This window comes from Asterias amurensis, chromosome 1 (assembly GCF_032118995.1).
Source record: "Asterias amurensis chromosome 1, ASM3211899v1".
NCBI lineage: Eukaryota > Metazoa > Echinodermata > Asteroidea > Forcipulatida > Asteriidae > Asterias > Asterias amurensis.
Window position 1 is genome coordinate 20,110,833 of NC_092648.1, and position 24,098 is coordinate 20,134,930.

Below are 24,098 nucleotides of genomic sequence, written 5' to 3' on the forward strand. Positions count from 1 at the left end.
TGTGTTTATCTACGCATCGAGGGGGGTCTGTGTTTGATCGAGGCAAAGTCTTCCTTTTCCTACGTCACAAAAGGGGTAGGCGGAGTCAACCCCAGTCACTTAATTAATTTTTTTAACATATAAATCGTGACAAACAATTACTCAAAAAATTGTTTTATTGTTAATAAACATATACTCTTATGTTAAAAGAAAAAAAAAAACCTATTTCCAGGTGCCTTTAACGATTAACACAATTGAATACCAACCACCCTCGTGTGCCTATACCCAAATTTTGATCCACCGCTAGTGACCGGAAAGTCACAAAAAATGTAAAAATATGCCATGATGTTTCAGCGAAACACCACAAACGGTAAATGAAAACGTGTATATTCACAATTCTTGTCTCCAATGATTCAACCTTACACGAAGGCAACGGTGCAGGCGGTACCGCACGTTCTGTACAAAGAGATCTAATCCTGCTCGTTAATCGGCCGTCCAGCTGGAGGTCTCCTATCTTTTTCCACTGGTCAGACAGGGGCATTGTCAGGCCGGTATTCTTTTTTACTCTGCGGTTTTGCGGGTCGTTCGAGCTCCTTTAATTCTCTTCCTTCCTCCATGGTTATAATGCAGTCTATCAAAGCAAGGCGCATGGGGACGAGCGAAAAAACTATTTTGATTCCCGCGCCGCACGGCGCCCTCAGTTGACCATTTCGTCACACATGTCTGTGATCTTCGAATTCAAGCAGTTCCAGTCTGTATGTGCGGGGAAAGAACGATGATTATTTACTTAATTAACTTAACTTTACTTTACATAATATACCTGATTTCTGCAATGTGTGATGTAGAAGCGAGATTCATGTCCTCAAGTCTGGTATTGAGCTTCTGTGTGGTGTGCTTGGCAGTTGATGTCCACAAGATCATATTGAATACGACACATCATGTTTCCAGCACAACAATAACACCATGGATAATAATGCTGCTGTTGTTGTTGTGTGGGCTTTACAAAGAGACCCCTTATTATTTGGTCGCCATCTTTTGTGAGCTGGTAAGGACGCCGATAACTGATGACGCAGTTCCAAAACGCACCAAGAAAGGGTAATAAATTTTTAATTTTGTTTTTACTTCCTGTAAAAATGCACTTCCGTAAAACCACTGGTACTTCCGTGAACGGTACTATTTGGTTCTTCTTACTTAAAGGGTATATGTACTTTTTCCTAACAAAAAACACAATGTCCACAGATATACATTAAACTTACACAATTTGAAGATTATGATAGTAGAAAGCTTCCCTTGAAATTTTACTTACTGAGGTGCTGTAGTTTTTGAGATATGAGTAAAAGTAATAATTTTCGTCTCAGTTTTAGCATGTAAAAACGTATTAACCAGTTATGCTATGGTTTTGGTATAATATCATAACTTGTTAAGGGGATTTTACATGCTAAAATAGTTTTGGTCTCATGAGCCAAAACTATTTTGTGACTTGTTTTACTCATTTCTCAAAAACTACACAACCTTAGTTAGTAATATTTGAAGGGAAGCTTTCCACTATCATTATCTTCAAACCCTGTAAGTTTAATGTAAATCTGTGGACATTTTGAAAAAGTACCCGAATCCTTTAAAACATGTAGGGCGCGTAATCCGCTTGAATTTTCTTCATTTCATCCAGGCTCAAAGTCAAAGTCATGACGTAAACTAATTTTTACAAAAAAGGGAGGTATCTCATTGAGGTAAATTAGATACTATATTATTTCATATCAAATGAAAAAGTGGTGGCGTCATACAGAAACTTTTCCGAAGACAGCACCATTTTGTTAAAATAGGAGACACAAAAGCATAAATTTAGAAAAAAGAGGAACAAAAGCAGACCAGTTCTTTTTTATCGGGGGTAAAGAATATTTTTATTATTATTTTGTTTTTTACCTATACACCGAGTTTTTGTTAGCCCTGTTTACTCGGTGCTTTCCTGATTCCTGTGAACAAATATCACAGGCATATTACTCGGGTGAGATTGGAACCCAAAACCCTTGCAATACAAAAATAATAATAACATACATGTAATAATTTACTTTATTCCCGATGCAAGTTTAATAAGGGGCTGTTTATGACTAAATGAGCAAAACCATATTATAATCTTGAGCAAAACCATTATATGAGCAAAACCATATATTATAGAGCAAAACCATATATTTAAGAGCAAAACCATGTATATAAGAGCAAAAACCATAATAAGAGCAAAACCATACTATAAGAGCAATCCCATATAAGAGCAAACCCATATATATTTAAGAGCAAAGACGAATATATAATGATCAAAGACCATCCAAAATATATAAAGCACCTGTGGGGTGGGGGTTTGTGTTGTTTGTGATGTCACAGTCAAAGCGCAAACGTGTAGTCACTTTGGGGTTGTGGGCTACCTTCGAATTGTCAGGGTTCTGCGTTGTTGCAGGCGCCCTTTGTAAAGTCACAGTCATAGCGCAAACGTCCAGTAACTCTGCGCTTACATTGGAAGCAAAGAACAATGCAGGGGATCATTACTGGGGTTCGGATCACAACGGAGGCACGACGGAGGTGTGCAGTCTACCTGCAGTACACTAATCCCCATTGTTATTTATCTACAGGGATATGCGGCATTTTTTCATGCGTGACCTCGGTTTGAATACTAATTAGTCAAAAGGGCTTCTGGAATTCGGTCATTGGAATCAGCTCATTCAGCCCATGGTATAGACGGGCGCTTTTATTATTGACTAACTTATGCTTGGTGGTCAAGGTACCATGCCAACGAAAAATAGCATGCTGCCCTATCAGTCGATGATGTCATCGTCAGCCAATAACCCGTGCAAGAAAACCATTCTGTCTAATAGTTGACTTTTTCGTAATGTGAGATTTTGATTAACGGTGGAAATCGCTGTATCCTGACTGGACTAGGAACGATCCGGTCTCGGTTTAAACATTTAACTAGGTAGAATATGAAATAATCTATCCATACATACTAATTGGGGACTGTTGCCGACGTTCATAACGGGAAAATTTGCCGTGTTTTTGTGACTTATTTTCTCCGTTTTTGAAGCCATTTTTCACGTACAAATTTCTCTATTTAAAAATTGAGTTGCACCGATTTTTTTAATACATAACGACAGATATGCTCTTTTACTGGTACATTAGTTTGGTTGAGACTTTCCAGAAAAGGCCGAAAAAGACTGAATTTTAGAAGCCCTTTGTACTAATTAGTATTCAAACCGAGGTCACGCATGAAAAATCACGCCTACTCGCGCAGATAAATGACAAAGGAGACTTATTAAATCGAGTGTTCTGCGGCACACAGTGATACGTCTTTGGAACGGGGGACAGGAAACAGCAAAATAAATTATTGATAAACTCAACTGGGCTGTTAGGGAAATGAAAAAGTGGATGATCGTAAGAATGGGGATAGAGCCACTATAAGTGGGACGCCGTGCAAAACTGGAAAACATTAGAATGGGGTATACAAGAGCCAAACTGGAAAACTGAGTCATGGGTAAACAGTGGCAAGCAACAAACAATGCCAAGGCGCGGTATTATGGGACAGGGAGAGGGAAGGGGCACATGGTGGAACAGGGAGTGGAGGAACGGCAAAATAAATGACGAGAAAAAATAAACGGGGCTCGGAATATAATAAGGGAAAAAAGAAAAAAAGAATACTTGAAAATGATACAGGACTGAAAAATAGTAAATTGAATGGGTACAAAATAAGCGAATTGGGTATAAACGGAACTGGGAAGAACCATTAGCTGGACCCGAGCGAGACTAGAAAACATAGATGGGACTGACAAATAAAAAGAAACGGCAAACAGCCACAGAGCCTGGATTTCCTGCAGGCATGATTTGTACACAGCTAAATGGAAGAAAACATAAAATCTTATATTTTATGGAGATTGCACTGTCCAATTCTTATTAACTTTTCATTTGATAAAAAGGGGGCACATCTCAAGGCTTGCCCAGTTTCAGAAAAGTGCATATTCCGTTTGACAAAAACATGAATTCCGTTTCAGGCACAAAAAAATTACGTTTCATGTTTTTTTAATTGGACAACTTCCTAAATGTTCATTTGAACTGACATTTTTCAAAAAAATACTTAAAAAAATGTTGTTTTTTATATTAATTGGCATACTGCTGATCGATGCAACAGAAAGATGCCCTCGGCTTCATGTAACATCGTGTGTTCTGGATGGGAATTGCACAATAATGTAGAATAAAATGATCCACGGTTATGATCTCGTACTTTTTAATGATGCTTTTCCAGTCTAACTCAAATAATCTAAACTATTAAAAGCGTAACCCGCGCCATCTTGGATTGAAAATTAGAAGGTCCAGTGGCATGGCATCCTTGTGGAATCCAACACGGTTGTATCGTTACAGACGTCGGGTTGCAAGTCTACAAAACCCTGAACCGAACTCCCTCTTACGAGTTGTCTGATTGGCTGGAGTCACGAGCGATATCTCCTTACATGTGTGGTTGTCTGGTTTTGATATGGGCCACCTGTTGGTCGAAGGGGGAAGCCGTAGGCTGCGCACAGAGTCACCTCTGTGGTTGTCTGGTTTTAATATGGGCCACCTGTTGGTGTGGGGGGGGGAAGCTGTTGGCTGCACACAGAGCCACCTCTTTAGGTTTGAAGTGGGTGGCAACCTCGGCCTCCCATTAACATTCCAGAGTGACTCATTGATGTTTCGCAGAGGGGTAAATGGCATTGTGTATATGTATACCATTTTGTACAGGGGGGTTTAATTTCGCGTGTTAAATAAAAAACATTAGGCTTTAATACATGCATCTGTTACATATGTGTTTATTACAATTAAGTCACTCATGTAGGCCTACCCAACTTTCCAGCATTTTTTAAACGCATCAAATAGCAACCCATTGTTGTGAAACTTTATTTGTTCCATTTAACTCTGCATCATTGGTGGTACAGTCCATATGTCATCCCCCACACACAGAACGTATACACGCAAAAGTTGAAACATTTTCAAAAAGAAAGTAAATGCATTACTGATTCTTTTCATATACATTGTATAGGTTTTGCCAGTTAAACCTACAAAAGAGTACATGAAATCACCGTTTAATAATAGTATGCTTTCATAGTTACGAACTTTGTGAAACATCAACGGCTGTTTTGAAGCTGTAAACGAACATTCCATTCAAAGTTCTGAAGCAACCAAATTGTTAGAACGCAGCCTGGTCAGGACTCAGGATGTAGATTTTGCCAAATCCTTTTTGTATTAAGCGATCGTCCGTCGGGTTTTGTTATCGAAAGAGCCCCCATGTGCAGCTGAATCGGGTACTTTTTACGAGTTTCTCTATACAAAACTAACCAAACTGGCCTACAAACCCTTAAAACAACAAGGCCAATGTTTTCTGAAAGTGAATTAAGTGAGAGGATGTAGGGGTAGCTGGCATACAAACCCTCAAAATAACTAGGCAAATGTTTTTTGAAAGTGAATTAAGTGAGAGAATGTAGGAGTAGTTATTAAAGGAACACGTTGCCTTGGATCGGAGGAGTTGGTCTATTAAAAGCGTTTGAAACCGTTTGTTATGAAATGCATATAGTTAGAAAGATGTTTTAAAAGTAGAATATAATGATCCACACAAGTATCACTCGAGACTGCCCGGTTTTCCTTTTACGTCGCGAACTAACACGGTCGGCCATTTATGGGAGTCAAAATTTTGACTCCCATAAATGGCCGACCGTGTTACTCGACAGGGTAAAAAGAAAACCACGCAATTTCGAGGCATATTTGTGTAGATCATTGTATTCTACTTTTACAATATCTTTCTAACCATATACATTTTACAACAAACGGTTACAGAACGATTTTCAAAGACCAACTCGACCGATCCAAGGCAACGTGTTCCTTTAAAGACCAATAAAATTACCGTTTTTATTATTTTAGTTTGTATAGGGTTCCACAGATAATTAAGATAACATTATAAAATTGGATGTTTGATCAGGGGACTTCGTCACGCGGGGCGCGCGCCCCGGCCGATGTTGACCAGAAAGTTTACATGAGAATTAATTGATATGACATCTAAAAATTAATGAGGCCGACGCTCTGTTACTCCCAAAAGCGGTAGTAAAAACAGTAGATTAGATGTTGCACAGCATGTTCGGAAAACTCGCTTTATTTGGTGCTCAGACAACTTTGTATGCGTCGTTGGACGTACGCTCAATAAATCACAATGAATGGGGCCTTAGATTCTAAAATCGTGTACACGTCATTGGAAACAAAGCAAAAATCATTCAACAGTTATAGCAACCAATCATTAAATATATTTATTTTCAATACAATTTGCAGAAATTGACTTTGTCGTTAAAGTCCATACCAACTGGCGCGGTTTTTTTAATCTGCTGTATACCTTTTCAGTCAGATAAACTCCACGGCTATTCGTGGCTGTGATTATGAGTTTGTTTTAAAAGAGGGTACCACTTTCATACAAGCCTTTTTAGTCAGATTTCTCCTGGGCTATTAGCAGCGTTGATTATTGTTGAGGGGGAGGCCAGACTTAGACCACTCAAATCCGTGTGACTGAATTATACCAAATGTGCTCAACACAATAAAATAAGTGTGTCATTGGAGCAGTGTACGTGCTATATTTTTAGTCGACTAAGCATTATTACCTTTACAGTCATCTTAGCTGGGAAATACTCAGTGCAGTGGATAAAATTGACACAATGACAAAAGCCGATTGAATTAATACTATGCGTAAATGAGGCGAAACATAATCCACATTACGGATAATGCGTTGGCCCGCTCGATCAACACTAAAATATTACGAAATACCCTACATATCATGCCAAGTACCATCATTGCCAAGTATACCCATCCCAATAGTAAAGTTTAATTCCAGAAACGAACACCAATTCCTTGGAGAACGCAAGAGAGAAGGTGAGGAGGGGAGGCGACGCGTCGCAACGTTTTAATCCAACATTTTAAATACAATTTCTAATCCAATCCTACGAAATGATTATTACCTGTAAGAATACCTCCCTTGCCCCCACATTACCTTTACAACATTTGTATACTAGAATCCTTCTCATGTAGCGGGGTGCCGCGCGAAGCGCGGCATCCCGCTAGTCTTAATAAAGAATGCAATTTCAATAGTTTTGGCCTAAAAAACATGAATACAACAAAAAGAATAAAAAAAAAAAAATCTTTTTTCCTTTCCCCCCCGTTTTCCGTTTAAAAGGGCGGATTCCGCGAATTCCGTCCGTTTTCCGCGATGGTAGGAAATAATAAACTCTTGGTTTTATGTGGCAATTATGACACAAAATGTCAACTTTCCCATAGGACCAGTGTAGTATCTTGCCTGCCAGAACACTCAAAAAATGTACAAGGTCACACTTGTTGTAAACAAGGTTCCCATGGTCTATAGAAAGCAACCTTCCTGATTAAAAAAAATGAAAGTCCAGTACACATCAATGAAGGACAATGGGTGATAGAAAAAAAGGAGAAAAACTTCCCCTCCTACATGGAAGAACCGAACAGACTTGTGTGTATCTGGTGTTTGCTATACTGCCTCTCCTTTGTCATAACAGAAAATAGGAATAAACTATAATAAATAATGGTTAACATGTTTCCATGATGTTGTATTTAAAAAAAACCACATCTGGCCCATTCAATGGAAGTTCTCACTTCTCATACTTTATTTGCAGATGTGGTTGAACTACCAAGATGCTTCTCGTGTGATGGGAAATCAACACTATCATTGTTTGTGTCGGATCTGCACTCAAACTTGCAAGAATCAGGTCAGGAAGAATATATCCAGAAATGGATCCAATGCGCCAAATTTGTCACCGTGTGAGGCAGTCTCAATAGTATTTTAATCACTTCCGGAGGTAAACACGGATTAGTCCTGCACAGTTTTAATAGGCGTTCCATCACTTTTGTTGCGCTGTAGTTTGAAGTTGCTTTAGACATGGAGCTACAGCTCCATGCTTTAGAGATGGATTAAAATGGCTTGTTCAAAAGTCTTATTGTCCGTGACGGATTAGATGTCCGGGGTGGTAATGTACTGTCCCAGTATTTAATAACTGATGGTATGAATGATAATACCCCCGGAAGTGATTGAGAGTGCCCTCACCCGGTCAAAAATATGGTCCGTTGTAAAAATCAGTAATGATTGTTCTAAAGCTACTATTTCTTTACATGTACATGTATGTTATCGCAATAGACCAGTTGACTGAGGTGCATGCTGGTCTAGCTAGGGATCATGTTTGATTCCTACACATGTAGCTAGATGAGCATGTATCCCATTCAACAGTTAGCGCTTGCGCAATTGGTAATTGCAAAATGGTCTTTAGTATTGAAATTTTGTAACAATAATACTGCATAATCGTGCAGCATCTCCTTATACAAGTAAGTCCATTCAAGATAATGGTCCATAATTCACATGATGTTTGAATGGGCCAGGCAATCACTACATAAATTGTAGTGTCAAAGATCATGAGATCTTTTAAGAGGAAAAATAACAGTGCGCTGTAGTTTAAAAAAATTAAAGTGTACTCATCAATGATGAAGAATAAGTGATAGGAAAAAGGATACAAAATTCCCCTCCTCAATGGAAGAACCCAAGGGCATTTAACAGACTTTTGTATATCAGGTGGTTGTTATACTGCTCTCCATTTTCATAACAGAAAATAGGAATAAACTATTAAATAATGGTAAACTTGCGGGAACATGTATCCATGATGATGTAATTTTAAAATAACCACATCTGGCCCTTTCAATGGAAGTTCTCACTTCTAATATCATACTTTATTTACAGATGTGGTTGAACTACCAAGATGCCTGCCATTATCTTCACATGCTCCTGAAGCATCATCACCAAATGAAGCATCATCAATATTTGTGTCGGATCTGCACTCAACTTGCAAGAAGAAAATGGATTCAGGTCAGGAAGAATGTATCAAAAAATTGATCCAATGCGCCAAATTTTTGACCGCGTGAGGCAGTCTCAATAGTATTTGAATCACTCAGTGATTGAGAGCGCCCTTATGCGATCAAAAATATGGCCCGTTGTCAAAATCAGTCATTGTTCTAAAACTACCATTTCTATACATGTACGGTCTATAGTGTTGAAATTTTGTAACAATAATGCTGCACCGTGCAGCATCACTTTGTAAGTCCATTCAAGATGAATGGCCCATTTATATCATAATTCACATGATGTTTTTAGAGTGGGCCAGGCAATGACTACATACATTGTAAATTGTAGTATCATTAAGTACTACAAGCATTATGTATCTTCAGTGAGAGGCTGGTCTATACCAGAGTGGGGCCTTAAGTAACCTCTACCCCCTCAGCTGTCTTCCTCCTTATCTTGCTTTTGACTCATTTCTTCTCACTGTGCTCATTCTCAATTCCCTTTTCACTTCTCAATAAGCATCTTGCCAGTTTAGTTTTAGTTTTAGTTTAGTTTTTAGCGTAATAGGCTTAAATTGCTTATCTTCCTCAAGTGGACAGGGCCCGTTAGCCTTGGATGACAACCTGTCTTTGGGTGACCTCCCCCTGAATGAAACAGAGCCTTCAACTAGGTTTAGTAACATGACTCCTACTGAATGTGTGTGATAAGGTTCACTCTGACTATCACCCAATAGCTAGATTATCTATTCATAAATATTTTGTCTTTTTTGTGGGAGTTATCTGACTCTAGACGAATGAAATTGAAGGCATTGTATCCATTGAGTTGTGTGATATCCTGATGTACATATGTAGTGAAGTTTCTGCTTCAATCTGTCTCTGTGACAGGTGTTGAAGGCAGTGCGAATTGGAATAGTGGATGGTGGAATAAAGGGCTGTGTGTGGAGGCTTTTGGTGTCTGGTGTGGGTTAGGGTGCTTGTGCTCTTCTTGTTTTGTTAGCTCTGTGAACAATACAAGAAACATTCTTTGATTTCATTCTCTATTTCATGAAGGCTGTTTCATTACTGTATGTAACAGCCTACTCTCTGATGATGTCTGTCTGTCCTTAGCCTTACTCAAGGCAGTCTCATCATTCACTACGAAAAGACGCAGCTGTAAACCCACCCATACATTGTGCGTAGTGTGTGTAATCAAACCGCAAGACCCAACCGTTATATACACTGCCACATCTCTCAACACCTGTCGTACGACTACTGCGCACAAGTCATCCGCACTCGTATCACTTATCTGCATGCGGGGGCTGTAGGCCGACAGCCTTGTCGGGTCTGTAACTTCCATGTTTAATGTGTGTTAAGAATTTGAGTTTGTATTGTATTCAGAATTCAAGTTTATAGTTTATGCAACCTTACGTAAGTCCCATCATGTTAACTGGTAGTCGCGATTCTCGTCTTGATGATCCATCGCCGCATCGCAGAACATTGGAATTACACACAAAATCGGTGTTTAAAAGGACAAACAATACTTGCAGATTCTAAGTTTTGGGCCACAGCAGCCGTAAGGTGTGGCCCGATGACTTCTAACATCTGGCTGACTGTGCTGGGTCCTTGCCGGTACATCCCCGGGTGACAACCCAGTTGTTTTGAACTTCGACGACCGGGCTAGCAGCCGTGAGGCCGTAGCCTGGTGACTTTACACCTTCTGCTGACCGTACCGAGTCCTTGCCGGTACACCGCCGGGTGAAAACCCAGTAGAAAGCCTTGCGGATCTGGTCATGACTTGACCATGGCAGCGACAAACTCCAACTGAGAGTTTCAACGGAGGCAACTTCTCCCCTATTTCACGGGTTTCGTTACCACCGCACCCCTATTTCATTGTATTTAAATTCTCTTCATTGTATTCAATTATTTTCATTGTATTAACTTTCTTATTGTATGTAAGTAATTCAACTTTTCCCTTATGCTCATATGTTTTGAAGCGCTGAGTATTTATTTAATTAAATGTCTTATATTTTGTTCTAAACTTTGACTCCCATTCACATTTATTCAAGTGCGGTGTTTCCCTTAATTTCTGTTAAGTTGTTCATTTGGATTTGCAAATGGGGGCTTCACCGGGAAATGACCGCAAGCTCAACTTAACGAAATATTTCCACTTAGTGGTTGTACGTTATAGTATTATTTCTCTTTTATGCCCCCCTTTTTTTAAAGGGTCTGTACAACATTGGTGAGATTAAAAATACAAATATTCACAGATTTGGACATGAAATTACATGGTATAAAGGTGGTCATCTTCCTTGAAATAGTTCTGCTTAAAGGCACTGGACACTATTGATAATTGTCGACGACCAGTCTTCTCATTTGGTGTATCTCAACATATGCACAGAATAACAAACCTGTGAAAATTTGAGCTCAATTGGTCGTCTAAGTTGCGAGATAATGATGGAAGAAAAAATGCTTAACTTCGGGACCTCAAAATCTTATTCTGAGGTCTCGAAATCAAATTCAAATATTTTAGTGGAGAATTATTTCTTTCTCAAAAAACTATGTTACTTCAGAGGGAGCCCTTTCTCACAATGATATATACTATTAACAGCTCTCCATTGCTTGTTACCCAGTAAGTTTTTATGCTAACGATTATTTAGAATGATTACCAATAGTGTCCAGTGCCTTTAAAGTCAAACCCAATATTTGCTCTGTCTGTAATTTTAATGCTTTCACTGTAAATTTTGTAAAATTCAATGTAATTTTGCTTATGGCAACTGAATTGAGTGTTTTTAATAAACCATGAATAATAATAGTGTATATTTTAACAACAATGGATGCAAGAACAAGGTATCCAGAAGCAATTCCTTAAAGACACTGAACACTATTGGTAATTGTCAAAGACCAGTCTTCTGACTAGGTGTATCTCTCAACATATGCATAAAATAACAAACCTGTGAAAATTCAAACTCAATTGGTCATCAAAGTTGTGAGATAATAATGAAAGAAAAAAATACCCTTGTCACACAAAGTGGTGTGCTTTCAGATGCTTGATTTCGAGACCGTAAAATTTAATTCTGACATTTTGAAATCAAATTCGTGGAAAATTGCTTCTTTCTCAAAAACTACTTTACTTCAGAGGGAGCCGTTTCTATCAACAGCTCCCCATTACTAGTTACCAAGTTAGGTTTTATGCTAATAATAATTTTGAGTAATTACCAATAGTGTCCACTGCTTTTAAAGGGCTACTGGTAAGTGCTATTGACAGAAAGAGCTAAAGAAATATCTGCTTTTGCAACTCCAGATGGCCTGTATGAATGTAACGTTATGCCATTTGTTATGAAAAATGCTCCTGGTACATTTACATGAATGATGAATCAAATTACATCTGGATTAAAAGGATGTGGAGCATACAGATGATGTTATCGTTTATTCAAGAACATGGACTGATCATGTCGTTGGAACAAAAGCACTGTTTGAGAAATTGTCTGATGCTAGTTTAACTGTTTTAACTTGAAGAACAGTGAAATTGGTCAAGCTAGTGAGACTTATCTTGGTCATCAGGTTGGGCAAAGCAAGGTTTTACCCAAAACAGTTTAAGTATAAGCAGTCAAGGATTTCCCAAAAGTTATACGTTTTCTTGGTTTGACTGGGTGTTACAAAAAAATTCTGCCCAGTTTTTGCACATATTGCAGAACCACTAACTAACCTTTTAGCTAAAAGTGTTAAGTTCGTCTGGACAGAAATTTGTCAGGCGGCTTTTGAAAAGCTTAAAGGAACACGTTGCATTGGATCGGACGAGTTGGTCTGTAACAAGCGTTTGTAACCGTTTGCATTCAAAGACCAACTCGACCGATCCAAGGCATCGTGTTCCTTTAAGGGTGTTTTGATCCTTGAACTGATACTGTTGGCTGCTGATTTCGGTAAACCTTTTAAGTTGGTAGTTGTTACTAGCACTGTATACTCAGTACTTTCCTGAGTTCTGTGAACAAATATCAGGCACTATATCATTGCTGTACCCGCTGCGAAAACATAGGATTCTAACTGCCTCTCTGGCTACCGGACAATCTCAGTAGTCTAGTTGGTAAAAGACACTGCTCTAGAAAGGGTTGTGGGTTCGAATCCCACCGGAGTAAATATGCCTGTGATATTTTTTCACAGGACTCGCGAAAGTACTGAATATACAGTGCTGTAACACACAGCGTACATTACGTTGTCAAAACACCTGACCATAGAAAATCTAGGAGGGTTTGTCACATGAATAACATGTTAAAGAAATATCATAAGAGAACCAGGGAGATAAAAGCCATAGTTGTAACATTCCCATCCCTAGAAGACACAGAGGACGAGGTTGATCAAAGTGGGGTTAGATTCTACTGGGATAATTAGCCTTGAATCGATTAGTTTTAAGAGTTCTGTCATGAGTCAAAACTCTGATGTGTTAGCAAATCTAAGCACCAAACTGTGTCACTTACATGTATCTGAAGAAGATTTTAAAGAAACGGTTGCTACTATCGAATCATATTTGCAATTGTAGATAAACCAGGTAGAACTTCACTGCTATTTTATGATGTTGATGTTCGTAGTGCAAGTCCGATCAAACAGCATCCATACCAGTGTTCTCTACACACGTAAATTGGCAGGGCAGACCGCCTCCTAAAATTTAGGCCGCCCTGTTAAAATTAATGGCCGCCCTGCCAAAAAAGGACAGAGAGACCATTTTTAGACTTTATTTAATAAGATCAAACGAGTACCTGACAAGCCAAAACGGACTTAAAAACTACAGCATCAGAAATGCGATCTTAAACAAATGTTAAAACATGATGTACAGATGGCCACATGGCTCATACCACGCACACTGTCGACGTCGCTGCATGGAAATACCCACTGTATGCATGCATCTAATAAGATCAAACGAGTACCTGACAAGCCAAAACCTACTTCAAAACTGCAACATCAGAAATGCGATCGTAAACAAATGTTTAAACATGATGTACAGATGGCCACATGGTTCATATGACACAGACCCACCCACCGTCTGCGTCCCACTGCATGCAAAGTGCATAAACAATCCGCACGCTGTGATTGGCCGTTGATATAGACTCCAACACAATACGCACGTTCACAAACTTAGATTGTGAATGTGCGTATTGTGTTGGAGTCTATCAACGGCCAATCACAGCGTGCGGATTGTTTATGCATTTTGATTACGTCATGCCGCCCTCCTAAAAAAAAAGTCTGTGGAGAACACTGCGTTTGAACCCAACTTAATTTGAATTTGTTTGGACTGAAGTAAAATACATGTTGGAGAATGAAATTATTTCTTCTGCTAATAAGCAAAGTCGTTGGAGTTCACCAATTTTGTTAGTTTCAAAAGAAGATGGGACGCAACAATTTTGCATTGATTATAGGAAAGTGAACTCGGTTACCAAAACTGATTCATATTCTATTTCACGGTTGGATGAGTGCATTGATCGCATTGAGCATGCAAAGTATGTAAGCAAGTATGATCTTTCAAAGACACTGGACACTATTGGTAAATGTCAAAGACATCTTCTTACTAGGTGTGTCTCTCAACATATGCATAAAATAACAAACCTGTGAAAATTTGATCAAAGTTGTGAGATAATAATGAAAGAAAAAACACCATTGTCACACGAAGTTGTGTGCTTTCAGATGCTTGATTTCGAGACCTCAACATTTAATTCTGACCTTTCAGAATTAAATTCGAGGAAAATTACTTTACTTCAGAGGGAGCCGTTTCTATCAACAGCTCCCGGTTACTAGCTACAAGTTAGGTTTTATGCTAATAATAATTTTGAGTAATTACCAATAGTGTCCACTGCCTTTAAAGGGCTACTGGTAAGTGCTATTGACAGAAAGAGCTAAAGAAATATCTGCTTTTGCAACTCCAGATGGCCTGTATGAATGTAACGTTATGCCATTTGTTATGAAAAATGCTCCTGGTACATTTACATGAATGATGAATCAAATTACATCTGGATTAAAAGGATGTGGAGCATATAGATGATGTTATCGTTTATTCAAGAACATGGACTGATCATGTCGTTGGAACAAAAACACTGTTTGAGAAATTGTCCGATGCTAGTTTAACTGTTTTAACTTGAAGAACAGTGAAATTGGTCAAGCTAGTGAGACTTATCTTGGTCATCAGGTTGGGCAAAGCAAGGTTTTAGCCAAAACAGTTAAAGTATAAGCAGTCAAGGAGTTCCCAAAAGTTATACGTTTTCTTGGTTTGACTGGGTGTTACAAAAAAATTCTGCCCAGTTTTTGCGCATATGAAAACCACTAACTAACCTTTTAGCTAAAAGTGTTAAGTTCGTCTGGACAGAAATTTGTCAGGCGGCTTTTGACAAGCTTAAAGGAACATGTTGCATTGGATCGGACGAGTTGGCCTTTAACAAGCATTTGTAACCGTTTGCATTCAAAGACCAACTCGACCGATCCAAGGCATCGTGTTCCTTTAAGGGTGTTTTGATCCTTGAACTGGTACTGTTGGCTGCTGATTTCGGTAAACCTTTTAAGTTGGTAGTTGTTACTAGCACTGTATACTCAGTACTTTCCCAAGTTCTGTGAACAAATATCAGACATTATATCATTGCGGTACCCGCTGCGAAAACATAGGATTCTAACTGCCTCTCTGGCTACCGGACAATCTCAGTAGTGTAGTTGGTAAAAGACACTGCTCTAGAATTGCAAAGGTCATGGGTTCGAATCCCACCGGAGTAAATATGCCTCATGTGATATTTTTTCTAAGGACTCATGAAAGCACTGAATATACAGTGCTAGTAATACACAGGGTACATTACGTTGTCAAAACACCTGACCGTAGAAAATCTAGGAGGGTTTGTAACGTGAATAATATGTTAAAGAAATATCACGAGAGAACTGGGGAGATAAAAGCCATAGTTGTACAATCCCATCCCTAGAAGTCACAGAGGACGAGGTTGATCAAAGTGGGGTTAGATTCTGGTGGGATTATTAGCCTTGAATCAGTTAGTTTTAAGAGTTCTATCATGAGTCAAAACTCTGATGTGTTAGCAAATCTAAGCAACAAACTGTGTCACTTACATGTACCTAAAGAAGATTTTAAAGAAACGGTTGCTACTATCGAATCATATTTGCAATTGTAGATAAACCAGGTAGAACTTCACTGCTATTTTATGATGTTGATGTTGGTAGTGTTGGTCTGATCAAACAGCATCCATACCGTTTGAACCCAACTAAATTTAAAATTGTTTAAAGATAAACCAGGTAGAACTTCACTGCTATTTTATGATGTTGATGTTGGTAGTGCAAGTCCGATCAAACAGCATCCATACCGTTTGAACCCAACTATACTTGAAATTGTTTTGAATGAAGTGAAATACATGTTGGAGAATGAAATTATTTCTTCTGCTAATAAGCAAAGTCATTGGAGTTCACCAATTTTGTTAGTTTCAAAATAAGTTGGGACGCAACAATTTTGCATTGATTATAGGAAAGTGAACTCGGTTACCAAAACTGATTCATTTCCTATTTCACGGTGGATGAGTGCATTGATCGCATTGAGCATGCAAAGTATGTAAGCAAGTATGATCTTTCAAAGACACTGGACACTATTGGTAATTGTCAAAGACCAGTCTTCTTACTAGGTGTGTCTCTCAACATATGCATAAAATAACAAACCTGTGAAAATTCGGGCTCAATTGGTCATCAAAGTTGTGAGATAATAATGAAAGAAAAACACCCTTGTCACACGACGTTGTGATGTGCTTTCAGATGCTTGATTTCGAGACCTCAAAATGTAATTCTGAGATTTCGAAATCAAATTCGTGGAAAATTACTTCTTTCTCAAAAACTACGTTACTTCAGAGGGAGCCGTTTCTCACAATGTTTTATACTATCAACAACTCTCCATTACCAGTACCAAGTTAGGTTTTATGCTAATAATAATTTTGAGTAATTACCAATAGTGTCCACTGCCTTTAAAAGGCTACTGGCAAGTGCTATTGACAGAAATAGCTAAAGAAATATCTGCTTTTGCAATTCCAGACGGCCTGTATGAATGTAACGTTATGCCATTTGTTATGAAAAATGCTCCTGGTATATTTACATAACTGGTGAATCAAGTTACATCTGGATTAAAAGGATGTGGAGCATATAATACATGTAGATGATGTTATCGTTTATTTAAGAACATGGACTGATCATGTCATTAGAACAAAAGCACTGTTTGAGAAATTGTCTGATGCTAGTTTAACTGTTTTAACTTGAAGAACAGTGAAATTGGTAAAGCTAGTGTGACTTATCTTGGTCATCAGGTTGGGCAAAGCAAGGTTTTACCCAAAACAGTTAAAGTATAAGCAGTCAAGGATTTCCAAAAAGTTATACGTTTTCTTGGTTTATTGGGTTTTACCAAAAATTCTGCCCAGTTTTTGCACATATTGCAGAACCACTAACTAACCTTTTAGCTAAAAGTGTTAAGTTCGTCTGGACAGAAATTTGTCAGGCGGCTTTTGACAAGCTTAAAGGAACATGTTGCCTTGGATCGGACGAGTTGGCCTGTAACAAGCGTTTGTAACCGTTTGTTTTCAAAGACCAACTCGACCGATCCAAGGCATCATATTCCTTTAAGGGTGTTTTGATCCTTGAACCGGTACTGTTGGCTGCTGATTTCGGTAAACCTTTGAAGTTGGTACATGTAGTTGTTACTAGCACTGTATACTCAGTACTTTCCTGAGTTCTGTGAACAAATATCAGGCATTATATCATTGCGGTACCCGCTGCGAAAAACTAAGGATTCTAACTGCCTCTCTGGCTACCGGACAATCTCGGTAGTCTAGTTGGTAAAAGACACTGCTCTAGAAAGGGTTGTGGGTTCGAATCCCACTGGAGTAAATATGCCTGTGATATTTTTTCACAGGACTCGCGAAAGTACTGAATATACAGTGCTGTAACACACAGCGTACATTACGTTGTCAAAACACCTGACCATAGAAAATCTAGGAGGGTTTGTCACATAAATAATATGTTAAAGAAATATCATAAGAGAACCAGGGAGATAAAAGCCATAGTTGTAACATCCCATCCCTAGAAGTCACAGAGGACGAGGTTAATCAAAGTGAGGTTAGATTCTACTGGGATAATTAGCCTTGAATCGATTAGTTTTAAGAGTTCTGTCATGAGTCAAAACTCTGGTGTGTTAGCAAATCTAAGCACCAAACTGTGTCACTTACATGTATCTGAAGAAGATTTTAAAGAAACGGTTGCTACTATCGAATCATATTTGCAATTGTAGATAAACCAGGTAGAACTTCACTGCTATTTTATGATGTTGATGTTCGTAGTGCAAGTCCGATCAAACAGCATCCATACCAGTGTTCTCCACACACGTAAATTGGCAGGGCAGACCGCCCTCCTAAAATTTAGGCCGCCCTGTTAAAATTAATGGCCGCCCTGCCAAAAAAAGGACAGAGAGACCATTTTTAGACTTTATTTAATAAGATCAAACGAGTACCTGACAAGCCAAAACGGACTTCAAAACTACAGTATCAGAAATGCGATCGTAAACAAACGTTAAAACATGATGTACAGATGGCCACATGGCTCATACAATTGTACCACGCACACCGTCGACGTCGCTGCATGGAAATACCCACTGTATGCATGCATCTAATAAGATCAAACGAGTACCTGACAAGCCAAAACCTACTTCAAAACTGCAACATCAGAAATGCGATCGTAAACAAATGTTTAAACATGATGTACAGATGGCCACATGGCTCATACCACGCACACCGTCGACGTCGCTGCATGGAAATACCCGCTGTATGCATGCATCTAATAAGATCAAACGAGTACCTGACAAGCCAAAACCGACTTCAAAACTGCAGCATCTGAAATGCGATCGTAAACAAAGGTTGAAACACGATGTACAGACGGCCACATGGTTCATATGACACACACCACGCCCACCGTCTACGTCCCACTGCATGCACAGTGCATAAACTATCCGCACGCTGTGATTGGCCGTTGATATAGACTCCAACACAATACGCACGTTCACAAACTTAGATTGTGAACGTGCGTATTGTGTTGGAGTCTATCAACGGCCAATCACAGCGTGCGGATTGTTTATGCATTTTGATTACGTCATGCCGCCCTAAAAAAAAAGTCTGTGGAGAACACTGCGTTTGAACCCAACTTAATTTGAATTTGTTTGGACTGAAGTAAAATACATGTTGGAGAATGAAATTATTTCTTCTGCTAATAAGCAAAGTCATTGGAGTTCACCAATTTTGTTAGTTTCAAAAGAAGATGGGACGCAACAATTTTGCATTGATTATAGGAAAGTGAACTCGGTTACCAAAACTGATTCATATTTTATTTCACGATAAGATGAGTGCATTGATCGCATTGAGCATGCAAAATATGTAAGCAAGTATGATCTTTCAAAGACACTGGACACTATTGGTAAATGTCAAAGACACGTCTTCTAACTAGGTGTATCTCTCAACATATGCATAAAATAACAAACCTGTGAAAATTTGATCAAAGTTGTGAGATAATAATGAAAGAAAAACACCCTTGTCAGATGAAGTTGTGTGCTTTCAGATGCTTGATTTCGAGACCTCAACATTTAATTCTGACCTTTCAGAATTAAATTCAAGGAAAATTACTTCTTTCTCGAATACTACTTTACTTCAGAGGGAGCCGTTTCTATCAACAGCTCCCCATTACTAGTTACCAAGTTAGGTTTTATGCTAATAATAATTTTGAGTAATTACCAATAGTGTCCACTGCCTTTAAAGGGCTACTGGTAAGTGCTATTGACAGAAAGAGCTAAAGAAATATCTGCTTTTGCAACTCCAGACGGCCTGTATGAATGTAACGTTATGCCATTTGTTATGAAAAATGCTCCTGGTACATTTACATGAATGATGAATCAAATTACATCTGGATTAAAAGGATGTGGAGCATATAGATGATGTTATCGTTTATTCAAGAACATGGATTGATCATGTCGTTGGAACAAAAGCACTGTTTGAGAAATTGTCCGATGCTAGTTTAACTGTTTTAACTTGAAGAACAGTGAAATTGGTAAAGCTAGTGTGACTTATCTTGGTCATCAGGTTGGGCAAAGCAAGGTTTTACCCAAAACAGTTAAAGTATAAGCAGTCAAGGATTTCCCAAAAGTTATACGTTTTCTTGGTTTGACTGGGTTTTACCAAAAATTCTGCCCAGTTTTTGCACATATTGCAGAACACTTACTAACCTTTTAGCTAAAAGTGTTAAGTTCGTCTGGACAGAAATTTGTCAGGCGGCTTTTGAAAAGCTTAAAGGAACACGTTGCATTGGATCGGACGAGTTGGTCTGTAACAAGCGTTTGTAACCGTTTGTTTTCAAAGACCAACTCGACCGATCCAAGGCATCGTGTTCCTTTAAGGGTGTTTTGATCCTTGAACTGGTACTGTTGGCTGCTGATTTCGGTAAACCTTTTAAGTTGGTAGTTGTTACTAGCACTGTATACTCAGTACTTTCCTAAGTTCTGTGAACAAATATCAGACATTATATCATTGCGGTACCCGATGTGTTAGCAAATCTAAGCAACAAACTGTGTCACTTACATGTACCTAAAGAAGATTTTAAAGAAACGGTTGCTACTATCGAATCATATTTGCAATTGTAGATAAACCAGGTAGAACTTCACTGCTATTTTATGATGTTGATGTTGGTAGTGTTGGTCCGATCAAACAGCATCCATACCGTTTGAACCCAACTAAATTTAAAATTGTTTAAAGATAAACCAGGTAGAACTTCACTGCTATTTTATGATGTTGATGTTGGTAGTGCAAGTCCGATCAAACAGCATCCATACCGTTTGAACCCAACTATACTTGAAATTGTTTTGAATGAAGTGAAATACATGTTGGAGAATGAAATTATTTCTTCTGCTAATAAGCAAAGTCATTGGAGTTCACCAATTTTGTTAGTTTCAAAATAAGTTGGGACGCAACAATTTTGCATTGATTATAGGAAAGTGAACTCGGTTACCAAAACTGATTCAAGTCCTATTTCACGGTGGATGAGTGCATTGATCGCATTGAGCATGCAAAGTATGTAAGCAAGTATGATCTTTCAAAGACACTGGACACTATTGGTAATTGTCAAAGACCAGTCTTCTTACTAGGTGTGTCTCTCAACATATGCATAAAATAACAAACCTGTGAAAATTCGGGCACAATTGGTCATCAAAGTTGTGAGATAATAATGAAAGAAAAACACCCTTGTCACACGACGTTGTGATGTGCTTTCAGATGCTTGATTTCGAGACCTCAAAATGTAATTCTGAGATTTCGAAATCAAATTCGTGGAAAATTACTTCTTTCTCGAAAACTACGTTACTTCAGAGGGAGCCGTTTCTCACAATGTTTTATACTATCAACAGCTCCCCATTACCAGTACCAAGTTAGGTTTTATGCTAATAATAATTTTGAGTAATTACCAATAGTGTCCACTGCCTTTTAAAGGCTACTGGCAAGTGCTATTGACAGAAATAGCTAAAGAAATATCTGCTTTTGCAATTCCAGACGGCCTGTATGAATGTAACGTTATGCCATTTGTTATGCAAAATGCTCCTGGTACATTTACATGAATGGTGAATCAAGTTACATCTGGATTAAAAGGATGTGGAGCATATAATACATGTAGATGATGTTATCGTTTATTTAAGAACATGGACTGATCATGTCATTAGAACAAAAGCACTGTTTGAGAAATTGTCTGATGCTAGTTTAACTGTTTTAACTTGAAGAACAGTGAAATTGGTAAAGCTAGTGAGACTTATCTTGGTCATCAGGTTGGGCAAAGCAAGGTTTTACCCAAAACAGTTAAAGTATAAGCAGTCAAGGATTTCCCAAAAGTTATACGTTTTCTTGGTTTATTGGGTTTTACCAAAAATTCTGCCCAGTTTTTGCACATATTGCAGAACCACTAACTAATCTTTTAGCTAAAAGTGTTAAGTTCGTCTGGACAGAAATTTGTCAGGCGGCTTTTGACAAGCTTAAAGGAACATGTTGCCTTGGATCGGACAAGTTGGCCTGTAACAAGCGTTTGTAACCGTTTGTTTTCAAAGACCAACTCGACCGATCCAAGGCATCATATTCCTTTAAGGGTGTTTTGATCCTTGAACCGGTACTGTTGGCTGCTGATTTCGGTAAACCTTTTAAGTTGGTAGTTGTTACTAGCACTGTATACTCAGTACTTTCCTGAGTTCTGTGAACAAATATCAGGCATTATATCATTGCGGTACCCGCTGCGAAAAACTGAGGATTCTAACTGCCTCTCTGGCTACCGGACAATCTCGGTAGTCTAGTTGGTAAAAGACACTGCTCTAGAAAGGGTTGTGGGTTCGAATCCCACCGGAGTAAATATGCCTGTGATATTTTTTCACAGGACTCGCGAAAGTACTGAATATACAGTGCTGTAACACACAGCGTACATTACGTTGTCAAAACACCTGACCATAGAAAATCTAGGAGGGTTTGTCACATAAATAATATGTTAAAGAAATATCATAAGAGAACCAGGGAGATAAAAGCCATAGTTGTAACATCCCATCCCTAGAAGTCACAGAGGACGAGGTTAATCAAAGTGAGGTTAGATTCTACTGGGATAATTAGCCTTGAATCGATTAGTTTTAAGAGTTCTGTCATGAGTCAAAACTCTGGTGTGTTAGCAAATCTAAGCACCAAACTGTGTCACTTACATGTATCTGAAGAAGATTTTAAAGAAACGGTTGCTACTATCGAATCATATTTGCAATTGTAGATAAACCAGGTAGAACTTCACTGCTATTTTATGATGTTGATGTTCGTAGTGCAAGTCCAATCAAACAGCATCCATACCAGTGTTCTCCACACACGTAAATTGGCAGGGCAGACCGCCCTCCTAAAATTTAGGCCGCCCTGTTAAAATTAATGGCCACCCTGCCAAAAAAAGGACAGAGAGACCATTTTTAGACTTTATTTAATAAGATCAAACGAGTACCTGACAAGCCAAAACGGACTTCAAAACTACAGCATCAGAAATGCGATCGTAAACAAACGTTAAAACATGATGTACAGATGGCCACATGGCTCATACAATTGTACCACGCACACCGTCGACGTCGCTGCATGGAAATACCCACTGTATGCATGCATCTAATAAGATCAAACGAGTACCTGACAAGCCAAAACCTACTTCAAAACTGCAACATCAGAAATGCGATCGTAAACAAATGTTAAAACATGATGTACAGATGGCCACATGGCTCATACCACGCACACCGTCGACGTCGCTGCATGGAAATACCCGCTGTATGCATGCATCTAATAAGATCAAACGAGTACCTGACAAGCCAAAACCGACTTCAAAACTGCAGCATCTGAAATGCGATCGTAAACAAAGGTTGAAACACGATGTACAGACGGCCACATGGTTCATATGACACACACCACGCCCACCGTCTACGTCCCACTGCATGCACAGTGCATAAACAATCCGCACGCTGTGATTGGCCGTTGATATAGACTCCAACACAATACGCACGTTCACAAACTTAGATTGTGAACGTGCGTATTGTGTTGGAGTCTATCAACGGCCAATCACAGCGTGCGGATTGTTTATGCATTTTGATTACGTCATGCCGCCCTAAAAAAAAAGTCTGTGGAGAACACTGCGTTTGAACCCAACTTAATTTGAATTTGTTTGGACTGAAGTAAAATACATGTTGGAGAATGAAATTATTTCTTCTGCTAATAAGCAAAGTCATTGGAGTTCACCAATTTTGTTAGTTTCAAAAGAAGATGGGACGCAACAATTTTGCATTGATTATAGGAAAGTGAACTCGGTTACCAAAACTGATTCATATTTTATTTCACGATAAGATGAGTGCATTGATCGCATTGAGCATGCAAAGTATGTAAGCAAGTATAATCTTTCAAAGACACTGGACACTATTGGTAAATGTCAAAGACACGTCTTCTTACTAGGTGTATCTCTCAACATATGCATAAAATAACAAACCTGTGAAAATTTGATCAAAGTTGTGAGATAATAATGAAAGAAAAAACACCCTTGTCAGATGAAGTTGTGTGCTTTCAGATGCTTGATTTCGAGACCTCAACATTTAATTCTGACCTTTCAGAATTAAATTCAAGGAAAATTACTTCTTTCTCGAATACTACTTTACTTCAGAG

At 38.6% G+C, this 24,098-nt stretch overlaps 1 protein-coding gene across 2 annotated transcripts in view; it reads left to right on the forward strand.

Moving 5' to 3' along the window:
• Positions 1 to 737: 737 nt before the first annotated feature.
• LOC139936629 (uncharacterized) overlaps positions 738 to 24,098 on the forward strand; it is a 52,095-nt gene continuing 28,734 nt past the window's right edge. For both annotated transcript variants that reach the window (XM_071931523.1, XM_071931597.1), the window contains exons 1-3: positions 738 to 1,074; positions 7,668 to 7,760; positions 8,780 to 8,905. In XM_071931523.1, the coding sequence (XP_071787624.1) occupies positions 1,044 to 1,074; positions 7,668 to 7,760; positions 8,780 to 8,905 (250 nt within the window). In that variant the 5' untranslated portion in view covers positions 738 to 1,043. The remainder of the gene's footprint in view (positions 1,075 to 7,667; positions 7,761 to 8,779; positions 8,906 to 24,098) is intronic.